We start from the raw sequence: 12,012 nt of genomic DNA, 5'->3' as shown, positions 1-12,012 counted from the left end.
TGGATTCACGTTGTTATTTTTAATCAATGGAACTTGTATTTTGTTAATTAAATTTACGGTTAAAATTCAACACAAAAATAAGAGAGGCTAATAAACCCAGAAAGAAGAAGTATCATACAATGCCATGGAACTTGCGTAGTAACTGTATCCTATCAATAGAAGAGCGCCACAGGGCGAAGACACAGCCGAGTACTCAAACAGATACGAAGAGCTCCAGGCCGTCCTCGCACCGGCCGCCTTGGCTAACCCTAGCCGCCACCTCAAAAAAAGCTAAGACTCCACCGCCTCCCGCTGGCGTCGTCGTTGGTGCGCCCCGTCTCCGGTGGCCTTAGGGCAATGGAGGCGGAGTGGATCTCGGCCCTTGCCGGTGAGAGGGCTCGGTTGTTAGATCTTTCTTCAAGTTTTGTTAGGGTTTGTGTTTTGTTCAAGAAGACGGGACGGCGGCGGCTCCCTGAAGAAGGAACAAAGGTCTCCCTGCCCAACCCCCGTTCCGGTGATGCGTGTAGCATCGTTGGTGGGCGTGCGGAGGTGTGTCTCCGGCGGATCTATTTTTGATGGATTTGTTCGAATATGTTCGCCGTTCATCTTTGTTCGTGTGTTTTTAGGTTGGATAATTCCGATCTACACTCTTCATCTGCGACGGTTGTTGTTCTGGTGTGTTGGTCCTATGGGGTCTTATCACGACGACTTTCCGACTGTCTACTACAACAACGTTTGCCCGACTCCAACGAGGGAGGGGTGATGACAGCGGCGCGCCTTTGGCTCGCTCCAGTGTTTGTAGTCGTCGCTAGGTGGTATTTGAATCTGGATGTAATTTTTATTATTTCTAAGTTTTCGCTGTACTATCATAATTGAAGAAAAATAGATTGAAAGTTTTTCTCCTAAAAAAAACCCGGACAGAAGAAGTATCATATAATGCCATGGAATTTGTGCAGTAGCTGTATCCTATGATGATTAATTAACCTAATACGTCGATTAAATAACCGATAATAATCTTGTTGCCATAAACCAAAGGAATGTTGGTACAAATTATTGGGCAGGCTCATAGGCATATGACCCAGCTCCAGTACGTTACAAAAGAGATGGGACTAATCAGCAATCCAAAATGAAAGTCCTACACTTGTTGCTTCTGATCAAGAAACCTGCCCATGACTCTCACCAATTAATCAGACGAGGACTTGACATGAAAATTAAAGAGCACACAGCTAAGAAAGCACTTGATGGCACCAACCGCGCGCACGCGCGACACACAAGCAATCAGTTGTGCACGCACGCACGCAACGCAACGCAAGCAAAAGCGGGTGAATGTCCTGCGGGAATTGGAGAAGACGCAATCTCTTCCTAACATTTGGGGAGATCGGACGGCGGAGGGAGCAGCTTCTGTTCCGGGAGGCTCCCGTCCTGCACCACCCACGCCATTTTCAGGCCCCAGCTGACGTGCACCTCCAAGTGGCAATGCATGAACCACACCCCTGCACACACACACACACATCAAGATCAGCAACCCATCATCGGTTTTCTCATTCAGAAGCTCTGATTCTTAAGCTGCTCTCAACTCCTATACGCTGCATGGGTTCGCACCTGGATTATCAGCACGGAAGCGGATGGCCACCCACCCGGCGGCCGGCACGCCGACGGTGTTGCGCTCGACGGGGTCGACGAGGTTGTACTTGGCCGGGTCGTGGACGGGGTCGAAGTTGCCGAACCCCTGCCCGACCACGAAGAAGTTGAAGCCGTGCAGGTGGAACGGGTGGCTCTCGGCGCCGAGGATGCTGGTGCCCTGCATCACCAGCTCCACGGCGTCGCCGTACGACAGCACGACCAGCCTGGTCCCGTTGGACACGTTCGTGTTGTTCGGCGGCGTGCCCGTGTAGTTGAACGGCGACTTGGGCACGGCGGGGAAGTTGGACGAGTACACCCCGTTGGACATCCCCGTGTAATGCGACTGCAGCAGCGCCGTCGTGGGGAGCACGAAGGAGACGTTGTTCACGGCCGCCGCGAACCGGCTGTCGTTCGTCGGCCCCTGGCACGTCCCGTTGACGGCGCAGGGGTGGGTGCCCAGCCCCACCGTGAAGAAGAACCGCCTGTCCACTTCCTGCGGCACCGCCGCCGGGTACTCCTCCGTGGCGAGGCTCCGGAGCTTGTCGGTGTAATTGGAGACGAAGCTCGTGTCGTTGATCTGGGGCAGGGTCGGCCTGAGCAGCGGGAGGTTCTTGTTGAAGCCCGCGGAGGAGGGGGAGCTGGGGTCCACGTACTCGAGGATGCCGGCGACGGTGGTGTTGTCGAAGGTCCCGGAGGCCGCCGTGGAGTAGGGCGCGGCCAGCATGTAGTAGGTCGCCCCGGGGTAGGACGGCTTGGCCGTGAGGAGGACGTTGGTGGTTTGGCCCGGGGTGATGATGAGGGTCTCGACGGTGATGGGCTTGATGTAGACGGCGTCGACGTCGACGATGGTGAGCGGGTGTCCGGCGATGGAGAAGAAGAGCTCGTCGTTGAGTGCGGCGTTGATGATGCGGAGCATGTACGTCTTCCCGGGCTTCACCTTGAGCTTGAACGTGTCTGCATGGCACGCACGCACGCACGCATGCAGGTGCAGTCAGCTTGCTTGCTTCATCAGTAACACACACCCATCAAGGTAGTCAGGTAGATGAAGTAGGCAAACCTTTGGCGGAGCAGTTGTAGAGCGGCCCTGGGAGGCCATTGATGGTGAAGGCGTCGGAGACATTCGGGCCTCCTCCGGTCTGAAGTGCCTGGCTGATCACCGCCTCCGTGTCCGCCTTCCACCATTCGCCTGAGCACGCACGCACGTAAAACAACACAAATAAACTTAAGTAATGATTGATGCATGCGCACACACACACACACATACCGCCAGCCACCACCTTGTATAGGATGAAGACCACGTACCGAACATGAGGGGCACCTCCTTGTAGGGGGCGGCGAAGGGGTAGGGGACGCCGAGCTTGGGGAGGATGACGATGGGGCCGTAGACGGTGGCGCGGAGCCAGGAGATGTGCGCGTGCCACCACAGCGTGCCGCGCTGCCCGGTCACCGTGAACTTGTAGACGTAGCTCTGGCCCGGCTGGATCGGGCACTGCGTGATGTACGCCGGCCCGTCCGCCCACCCGCTCCGGATCTGCCGGACGCCGTGCCAGTGGATGCTCATGTTGTACTGGGCCTTGTTGACGACCCGGACGACGACGAGGTCGCCCTCCCTCGCCGACACCGTGGGGCCTGGGAACTGCCCGTTCACCGCCACGATGCTCTTGCTGCCGCACAGCCGCGTCACGTTCATCGTCGCCACCTGCCATCATTAACCATACATACCAATTGCAACGTCGTCAAGTACTACTACTAGCATGCAACAACTCAAGAACGTTACTGTGGTTACAACAGCTGAGCAACTCACATCGAACTGGTACTCCACCGTGGAGCTCTCCGCCGCGTTGACGGACAGCACCACTACCATCACGGCGGCGACGAGGATGGCCGCCATTTCTGTACGGCTCAGCTAGCTCCCCTTCCCTGAGCTCTGGATGGCTAAATCAATGGCTCTGCTGCATGTGCTTGCCCCAGGCAGGGGATCCTATATATAACATAGACGGGAGGGGAGCAGCACGCAGGACATGGGATTAGTTCAAGCCCTTTTGACACGACCTACTCGAACTATCCTTGAGCTATCCATCGCTTGCTTTAGTTGGTGCATGGTTGGTTACTGATCGAGCAAGAGACGAGGTCGGCGCAATGCGTTTGCGTTGCTATAGCTTGGGAGTGCGGATAAAGTCAACCGCATGGCTGTTTACATGTCACTCTGATCGAGCTCTTGACCGGACCATCGTCCTCTCCTCTCTTCTCTGACCTTTCTAAGGCTTAATTAACACGCACAATGTCTGGTCTTAATTATCAAGATTAATAGTAGTACTACTGTTATTAAGTTTTCATATCTTGACTTGGTGTTCCGTGATTCCTAATCCCGTATAGTTGTAATCCCGAATAGTTTTCATATCTTTACTTGGTGTTCCGTGATTCCTAATCCCGAATAGTTGTAATCCCGAATAGTTTTCATATCTTGACTTGGAATCCGGAATAGATTAGAGCATCTCCAACAGTTTGTATGTTCAATCGTTGGTATATGTGTCCACATCAGCAGCCAACAACACATCATACAAGCTCTTTAATGGAGTGTATGTTAACCGTATGTAAAATAGCTAAGAGGATGTTTGGATACGTTTTAGTCCCATGACTAAAAGTAATGAGACTAAAACTTGCTAGTCTCACCCATGCTTGGATCCAAGTACTAAAGAGACTACAATCAAGTTAATGAGCATTTATTATCCTCCAAACCCTCCAATCCAGAACTTGCATGAGGAGTTAAATGAGGAGAGAGAGGACTAATGCACATTTTAGTAGGGGTACCCCTGACTAAAAGATTTTTAGCCTCAGAACTAGTTTTAGTCTCTCTTTAGTCAGGGGTGCTTGGAACTTTAGCCTCTTAAAGAGACTAGTTTAAGTCTCTTGGATCCAAGCACCCTCTAAGCAGGTCCACTAAATGTTGAAGAAATGATCATGTTTGTCTCAAAGCTTGTGCCTGAACCGTTGTTTCAAGTTCATACGATTTCATTCTCTCTCTTCTTTTATTATATGTCATGCCATTAAAATCGTCTATGTGACAATTTTACCAACAATGATCATATGACTATTAAAGATGCCCTTATAGGAGTAGTGCGAAAGTCGCTACTTCATCAGTGGTACACCATATCAAACACCGACATGAGGTATTGCAGCGCGATTGCACAGATGAAAAGCATGTAGCCAATGGAGATCGTAGGATTTGCTTCCTGTTACTCTATGTGTTGGTCAACTCATTGATTCACTCAATGTTGCAGCTTGATGATCACGTCGCTGTACGATCAAAATGTACCGCTACAATGTACTCTCTTCGTCTCAAAATAAGTGTCGTAAATTTTATATAAAATTAATATAAATTTTATACTAGATCAACGACATTTATTTTGGGACGGAGGGAGGGCAAGCCCTTCACATCAAGGCATTCTTGGATAAGGTTCAAAAAGAAGCAACACATGTGAGCGAACAACAACGTGTCCACGAACTTGAAGCTCCTATCTGCGTACGTGCAGCGTTGAAACGCAGCACCTTGGCGAATTGGGTTACTTAAGGAACACCGCATTTCCATCTCACCATCCGGCGCCGGCCGACGTTCAACTTTTTCCTTAAGCAGGTAGCTAGCGACGTTAACTTCTCCACATACTGTTACTGCTTTTCCATTATTCTAGAAGAGCAGCGACGACATGCCAAGCCATTAGCCATTAGCCAAGCCAAGTGTATACGTGCGACCAACCGAACCAGGAGGAGATGTCTTGCAGTCCAGTCCCGCTGGATCGCCTCCACCAAACTGTTGAAATCAGAAGTGGTTGGAGACGGGTCCTCCCCCGCTTTGTTTGGAAGAACTAAAGGTCAGAGGGGCGCCCAAGTGGAGCAGCCGCGGATCACACGGCCTGGCTTTCCCGCCGTCGTATCCTGCATCCTCCTTGCATGCCAAGGGACTGGAACCGGCGAGGAGAGCGACATGGCTGATATATACCTGATAGATGGACAGAGCAGGACCCTGGGGCCGGATCGGAGGAGGAAGGAAGGTGGTCGGAGCCTGTTGCTGATTGGCGGCACATTCGCATCGCCCACCGGTTGTCTGGCCTTTGGCGTGCTAGCTCGATGAGTGGCACGAGTAATAATGCCGCGGAACTGGCCGGGGAGATCCGTGATTTTCAAGGCGGGCAGGTGCGTGCGTTGTTGGTTGGGATTTTTTGTGTGTTGTGCTCCAAGACTCGAACTGTTGATCCATCTTCTTTTTTTCCGCATGCAAGCTTCCAAAAAGGAGGAGAAGGATGCCTGACCCAACCTCGTCTCCTAATCTACTTCCCTTTCGGTTTCGATGGTCACAGCCTTACAGGAGCCCACTTCGCGTGGCTGGCTGTGATGCGTACCAAGTGCTTCGAGCTTACGCCATGTACTATTGGCCGCCTTCTAGTCTAGGCAAGGTAATGCTTCTCTCATTTTTCACGAGTGTAAATGTATGCGTAGAGAGGGTGTGTATGGTGTTGTGCGTCTCGCGCTTTCCGTCGGAATCGTTCCTGGTAATGAATCCGCGTCGTCTTTAGTCTTTACGAGAGTCGTGCACCTTCTACATTGAACAACTCTCTCACTCTCTCTCTCTTTTATTTTATTTTATTTGAGTTGTGAATAACTGGTATTGCGGTATGAATACGTTAAAGAATTGCATGCACACATTCAGCGCATTACATGAAAGAAATACTGATTAGTGATCTGCTTGATTCATTCCTCCAACAAATTGTCCTTGTCATGCAAGAGGCGAAAACTACAAAGGAAAACGGACAGGGCAGGATATTCAGGCTAGCTGAAACACCTATTTTTCATCGGCAGAGCTGCATGACAAGATTCAAGGAAACATCATGACATTTTGTGGTGCCAATTGCAGGTCAAGCTAGTGATCGAATAGATTATGACTACAGGATCGCCTACCGAGAGTCAGACAGCGTTTTCGATAAGCAAAAGGGGAGTTCTAGGGCTTACAAAGGCCTTCATTTATACACCTTGCCATGCCAAACAGATTTACCAACTATTGGCATGTCTAGTCTGGTACTGATAAGTGAAAGAATTGCAGGCACACAGTTGTTTCATTTCAGTGCAGTTCGTGAAAGAAAACACCAGTTAGTAATTTGCTCCACTCGTTCTCCAACAAATTGCCATTGTCAAGCAAAGATACGAAACTACCGAGGAAAACAAACAGGACAACATTCGGGCTAGCTCAAACTGCCACTGAAAACACCGGCTTTTCATCAGCAGAGCCCGGTAGTAACAGGATTCAACGAAAAATCTCATGGCATTTTGTAGTGCCAGCCAATTGCAGGGTAAGCTAGTGAATAGATTATGACTACAGGATCACCTACGGAGAGTCAACGCCGTCTCGATTAGCAGAATGGGAATTCCAGGGCTTGACAAAAGGCATTCATTTCTACAGTTTGTCATGCCAAATAGAGTTACGAAATCTTTATGTGCAACCGCAATGCGGTGCTGTCCAGGTTACGTTGGCACTGCCTCGCCAGCGGATGATGATGGGTCGACTTCAGCACTCTTACCGTTGTCAGAATCCATGAAACCTTGTTTGAAGCGATCGTAATTTGATGGCTCGTCTGTCTTGAATGGGCGCTCCCCTAGAACCTGGACTAGATCATCCTGATGGAGGACCTCCTTCTCGAGCAATAGCTCTGCAACTTGGGCAACTTTGTCCTTGTGCTTCCTTATCAGCTCAGTAGTGGTGTTGTAGGCCTTGGCCACCAATTCCCTCACCTCAGTGTCAATCATGGATGCCGTCTGCCCGCCATATGGCTTGTCAAACCCAAAACCATCATCCCTTTGAGGGAAAGATAGAAGCCCAACCTTTTCACTGAAGCCATATACTGCAACCTGCTCGTACGTCATTCTAGTAACTTTCTCCAGATCATTCTGAGCACCAGTCGAGATCTTCCCAATCAAAACCTGGGGAGGAAAGAAAAATTAAGCCGCTCGCTAGGTCGCTATTACGACAAAACTCGGTTATACAAGCAAAGGATCTAGGAGATGCTGTGTTACCTCCTCAGCAGCTCGGCCACCTAGGGTCATGCATGTCCTGTCAAAAAACTGTTCTTTTGTCATCAAAAGATTCTCACTTGGTACATACTGAGCAAAGCCTAAAGCAGCTGTTCCACGAGGTACAATTGTAACTTTAAGGAGTGGCTCTGCATGCTCCAAAAACCATCCAGCAACAGCATGGCCAGATTCATGGTAAGCAACGGTTCGACGCTCCAGTTTGCTAATGACCTACACACAGATCAATAAGTACATAGTCAAGAATATGAATATCACTACCATATATGTCCATTTATATATAGTTCAATTAACAGTCACATCATATCAAAAAGTATGCCTTCCACTAGCTGCGTCCAATATTGTACTCCCTCTATCAAAATATTGTCTTCGTCCCGAAAAGCTTGTCTTAGATTTGTCTAGATAAGGATGTATCTAGACACATTTTAGATACATCCGTATTTAGACAAATCTAAGATAACCTTTTCAGGACGGAGGGAGTACAAGACTTCTTTTTTATACAAAGGGAGTATAAAAAACATCTTATAGTTTAATAAAAAAGGAGTATTATATCCACACTGGACAGTAGATACAACGAGATTAACTTAACTACTGGATTGGGGCTAAATGGAACCTTACCGTATTTTTCTTCTCCAAGCCTCCAATTACCCTGTCAATTGCAGATTCAAAATGCTGCATTGTAATCAGTTTCTCATCTCTTCTTGCAGTAATTAAAGCAGCCTCGTTACAGATATTTGCAATATCAGCTCCAGCAAATCCAGGTGTCAAGGCAGCTAGTCTTTGCGAATAGAACGACGGCTCCTTATCTAGTTTTAGCTTTGCAAGGTAGATGCGGAATATTTGTTCACGGCCATTTATGTCCGGCCTATCAATACTTATCTGACGATCAAATCTTCCTGGTCTTAGCAAAGCCTTATCCAGGATGTCAGGTCTATTTGTGCCAGCAAGTACAACTACCCCAGCTGTTGTTCCAAACCCATCCATCTCTACAAGCAACTGATTCAGCGTGTTTTCACGCTCACTATTCCCACCGGAAAACCCTCCACGGCCTCTTGCACGACCAATTGCATCAATTTCATCAATAAATACAATACTAGGTGCACATTCCCGAGCTTCTTGAAATAAGCTTCTCACCCTGGATGGTCCAACACCAACAAACATTTCCAAGAAGTCTGAACCAGAAATAGACAAGAAAGGTACACCAGACTCTCCAGCAGTAGCTTTAGCAAGGAGAGTCTTTCCTGTGCCAGGGGGGCCACAAAGAAGAGCGCCCTTCGGTATTTTAGCTCCCAGAGCTTCATATTTGTCGGGATTTTTCAGGAAATGAACAAACTCCATGATTTCTTGTTTAGCTTCATCACAACCAGCTACATCCTTGAAGAAAACCTGCAGTATACCAAAAAGAAAAGGATTACCTGAGTTGAATCATATCTGTGTTCAGCTTTGCTCTTGTTTGGCAATGATGAACCCAGTCAAAGCTCCTTTACTATACAATGGAAGCAAGAAATGATCTACAAGATTGCCATCAAATTAGAGATGGAACAAACAGCAGACACAAAAACTAACCTTGTTTTGGGAGTTTTTATCCATCTTTGTCACTTGAGCTTTTCCAATACTGAAAATACTACGGCCTCCTTGCCCAGAACCACCACCAATACTAATTGACATCTTTTTCCCCACCACATACAGCAATCCAACAATGAAAAGTGTCGGGGCAAACTTCATGATTTCCTGGAACCAGCTTATCTTATCAGCATAAGTTACAGGGATGTAATCATGTCGATCTATCCCCAATACTTGCTGGGCCTCTTCTAACTTCTCTTCGAAAGAATCAACACTTCCAATATTGAAGTAATACTTGGATTTGCTAGGAGCCTCTTGACCAGGAAGATGACTGGTAGTAATACTTGCATCACTATGCTGGTTTTGCTTGGTTGAGGGTGAACTCCTGACATGAACTTTTGCAACTGTCTTGTTTATAACAACGATGTGGTCAACTAACCCAGGTTCTAAAAGCTTGTTCTTAAATTCTTGAAAGCTTATCTGCAACAGTTAGAAGCAAATGGGCCTTATGAGTTATACTGGACTAGTAAAAGAAAATACATCCTGTATATTGAAAACAAAACAGATATTAAACTATCGGTTAATATAGATCAATCAGATCAGGTGTTACCAGGAGGGCAGAACGTACAGTACGATATATCATAGAGATTGAAAATAATAAAATATAAAGCGCATGGTAGCAATGCCATAAAGCAATATTAATAACCAGGGTAGTAAAATACGCCATCAGTTGTGAACTACTGGGGTGTATTTGTGGCAAGTGCAAGGAATCAAATATTTGGTTGCAACTATGAAGTTACCTCCTTTTAGTAACATTAGTTATAGATAAACAATAGAGAAATACCATATAATAAGAACATCTAAAGGAAAAGCACATGTTTTCTCTACCTCTTAGCTAGATAACACCACAAAATACATATTTTTACAGATTTTAATCATTTATAAAACCACCTGATACCACTCAAACTGGATGCTGAAGCAAGTTCCATAGTCAAATAATGTACACACCACATTTAAATGAACCAACTCTTTTTAGATGTCTAAATGACAGATTAACAGCCGAGACCTTGAAGTAGTACAAATGTACAATGTAGAATAGGGTACCAGTTATCTTCTATGCAGAAGAAATCAGGTGACAACACAATTAATCAAACCGCTGATGACTATTATTATTGTAAACACAGTACCTCCTTCTCCGATGAACCTGGTACTGTTGCTAGTACTAGTAGGCCAAGAAGGAATACAGGACCAAGAGTGTCCTCAAATAGCTTCACAAATTTCTCCTGAGCTTTCGGCTGACCACCTGAACTGGATTCCTCTGCATAGTGCACAGAGAAAGCGAAAACATTAGTGCACGGCCCAGCACGCCAAGCTACAAGGACCAAATGTACTCAACCGTGTGAAAGCTGCAAACTTGCAGGCACATTTGTACATGTTCATGCAGGTACACTCATTTCCAAGGCAAACTGAAAGCAGATGTGCCACTTAACACTCAAAGACTAGCTAAAGCTACATATCCCCTCTGTCCAAAAGTGCAAGATCATTGGATCCAAGCAGTCAATTTTTTAAGACTTTGACCATGAGTATATGTGAAAGTATACATACTGACTAGTATACGAGGATAATGAAACTGGATTTGTCTTGCAAAATCTCTCAACTTTTTTTTTCGAATGCACGGCAAAACCACTGCCCATTCTGTTAGGACAAGCAAAAGGCAATAACAAGGCTATGTATAGGGGACAGGAAAATACAGTAGGTTCCATAGAAAACCCCATGGATTTCCCAAGCTACAAAAACACTGTGCAATGCAACTCAGAATCAAAACATACTCTTGGATTCAGACTTGTTGCTCCCATCCCCTTTCGGCACCTCCTTCTCCTTGGGGAAATCTGAACCATTTAGGGGCCGCATCATCAACAGGGCACCGGTTAAGCGGATGAAAGGGACAAGAAAACAGGGAAGAAAGCTCACTCTTTTTCGACTGGTCGGAGAACATCCGCCGGGACTGCGAGTTGGCGAGCAGGGACCTCCAGCCTCGGGCCTTCCCGGCCCCATTGGCCGCCGCAGCCCGGCTACCCAGAGCGGACGTCAGGTAGCGACGCACGAGCCGCAGCCCGGCGCTGTCGCCCCCCGGCGGCGGCGAATGCGAAGGTAGCGGCGCGCTGAACACGCCATGGCCCCCGAGCAGATAACCCTAGGGGGACCGAACATCGCACACCGTGAGCCGATGCACCCGGAGCCGCCGGACGGGGACGGGCGGGGATGAGAGCAGGCGGCGCGGCCGGAGGGAGAGAGACTAGGCTTACCTGGCGCGACCGGGAGGAGCGCGCGAGCGCGCGGGAGAGGGCGGAGAGGCTCATGGCGGCGACGGCGAGGGCATCAGGAGGGGGGGCTGCGGCCTAGGGTTTCGGCCGCGCGATCGAACGGCCGATTCTTCCTCCCCTTTTCTCCTTTTTCTCTCGCGAGAAGGACGAAGGACGGAGTGGCGAGACGACGGTTTGATTTGCGGCGGCGGAGGAGGGCGACGGCCTCGTGCTTGTGGTCGGGCCAGGTGTACACGTGGCGGCGTTTAACGATGTTGAGCGGAGCGGAGCGTAACGGGGGGTTTTGTTTTGGATTCTGGTTCGGGTATTCCGTTTAGAAGAATAGCAAAAGAGGCGCGCGTTGCAACGGAAGAAAAAAATACCATACGTTTTTAATTTTTTTATAATTATTTTAATTTATTAAAATAATAAGCTAACTAACTAATATAGTCAGTCCTATCCTATT

General features: G+C 48.1%; 2 protein-coding genes across 2 annotated transcripts; both read right to left on the bottom strand.

The window, feature by feature from the left end:
• Positions 1–975: 975 nt before the first annotated feature.
• On the bottom strand, positions 976–3,725 carry LOC123444918 (laccase-12-like). Its single transcript, XM_045121804.1, has 5 exons — positions 3,407–3,725; positions 2,905–3,301; positions 2,660–2,788; positions 1,582–2,556; positions 976–1,472 (listed from the first exon to the last, which is right to left on the bottom strand). The coding sequence occupies exons 1-5, from the start codon at positions 3,491–3,493 to the stop codon at positions 1,342–1,344; spliced, it is 1,719 nt and encodes a 572-aa protein (XP_044977739.1). The 5' UTR covers positions 3,494–3,725; the 3' UTR covers positions 976–1,341.
• A 2,966-nt stretch (positions 3,726–6,691) lies between these two features.
• LOC123444917 (ATP-dependent zinc metalloprotease FTSH 3, mitochondrial-like) lies at positions 6,692–11,764 on the bottom strand. Its single transcript, XM_045121803.1, has 8 exons — positions 11,550–11,764; positions 11,215–11,437; positions 11,073–11,132; positions 10,431–10,561; positions 9,247–9,723; positions 8,299–9,066; positions 7,666–7,893; positions 6,692–7,572 (listed from the first exon to the last, which is right to left on the bottom strand). The coding sequence occupies exons 1-8, from the start codon at positions 11,601–11,603 to the stop codon at positions 7,117–7,119; spliced, it is 2,397 nt and encodes a 798-aa protein (XP_044977738.1). The 5' UTR covers positions 11,604–11,764; the 3' UTR covers positions 6,692–7,116.
• Between the last annotated feature and the right edge of the window lie 248 nt (positions 11,765–12,012).

Source organism: Hordeum vulgare, chromosome 3H (assembly GCF_904849725.1).
Source record: "Hordeum vulgare subsp. vulgare chromosome 3H, MorexV3_pseudomolecules_assembly, whole genome shotgun sequence".
Taxonomy (NCBI): Eukaryota; Viridiplantae; Streptophyta; class Magnoliopsida; order Poales; family Poaceae; genus Hordeum; species Hordeum vulgare.
Note: the sequence above shows the minus strand (reverse complement) of the source record. Positions and strands in the feature narration are given on the sequence as shown.

Bases quoted from the DNA above. Each gene is read 5' to 3' on its own strand.
- LOC123444918 (XM_045121804.1), bottom strand. From the start codon at position 3,493: ATGGCGGCCATCCTCGTCGCCGCCGTGATGGTAGTGGTGCTGTCCGTC. The intron at 3,302-3,406 runs GTGAGTTGCTCA...TAATGATGGCAG, and splicing joins CGGTGGAGTACCAGTTCGAT to GTGGCGACGATGAACGTGAC. The intron at 2,789-2,904 runs GTACGTGGTCTT...GTGCGTGCTCAG, and splicing joins GGAGGTGCCCCTCATGTTCG to GCGAATGGTGGAAGGCGGAC.
- LOC123444917 (XM_045121803.1), bottom strand. From the start codon at position 11,603: ATGAGCCTCTCCGCCCTCTCCCGCGCGCTCGCGCGCTCCTCCCGGTCG. The intron at 11,438-11,549 runs GTAAGCCTAGTC...CGGTCCCCCTAG, and splicing joins GCTCCTCCCGGTCGCGCCAG to GGTTATCTGCTCGGGGGCCA. The intron at 10,562-11,072 runs GTATGTTTTGAT...TGCACTATGCAG, and splicing joins CAACAAGTCTGAATCCAAGA to AGGAATCCAGTTCAGGTGGT.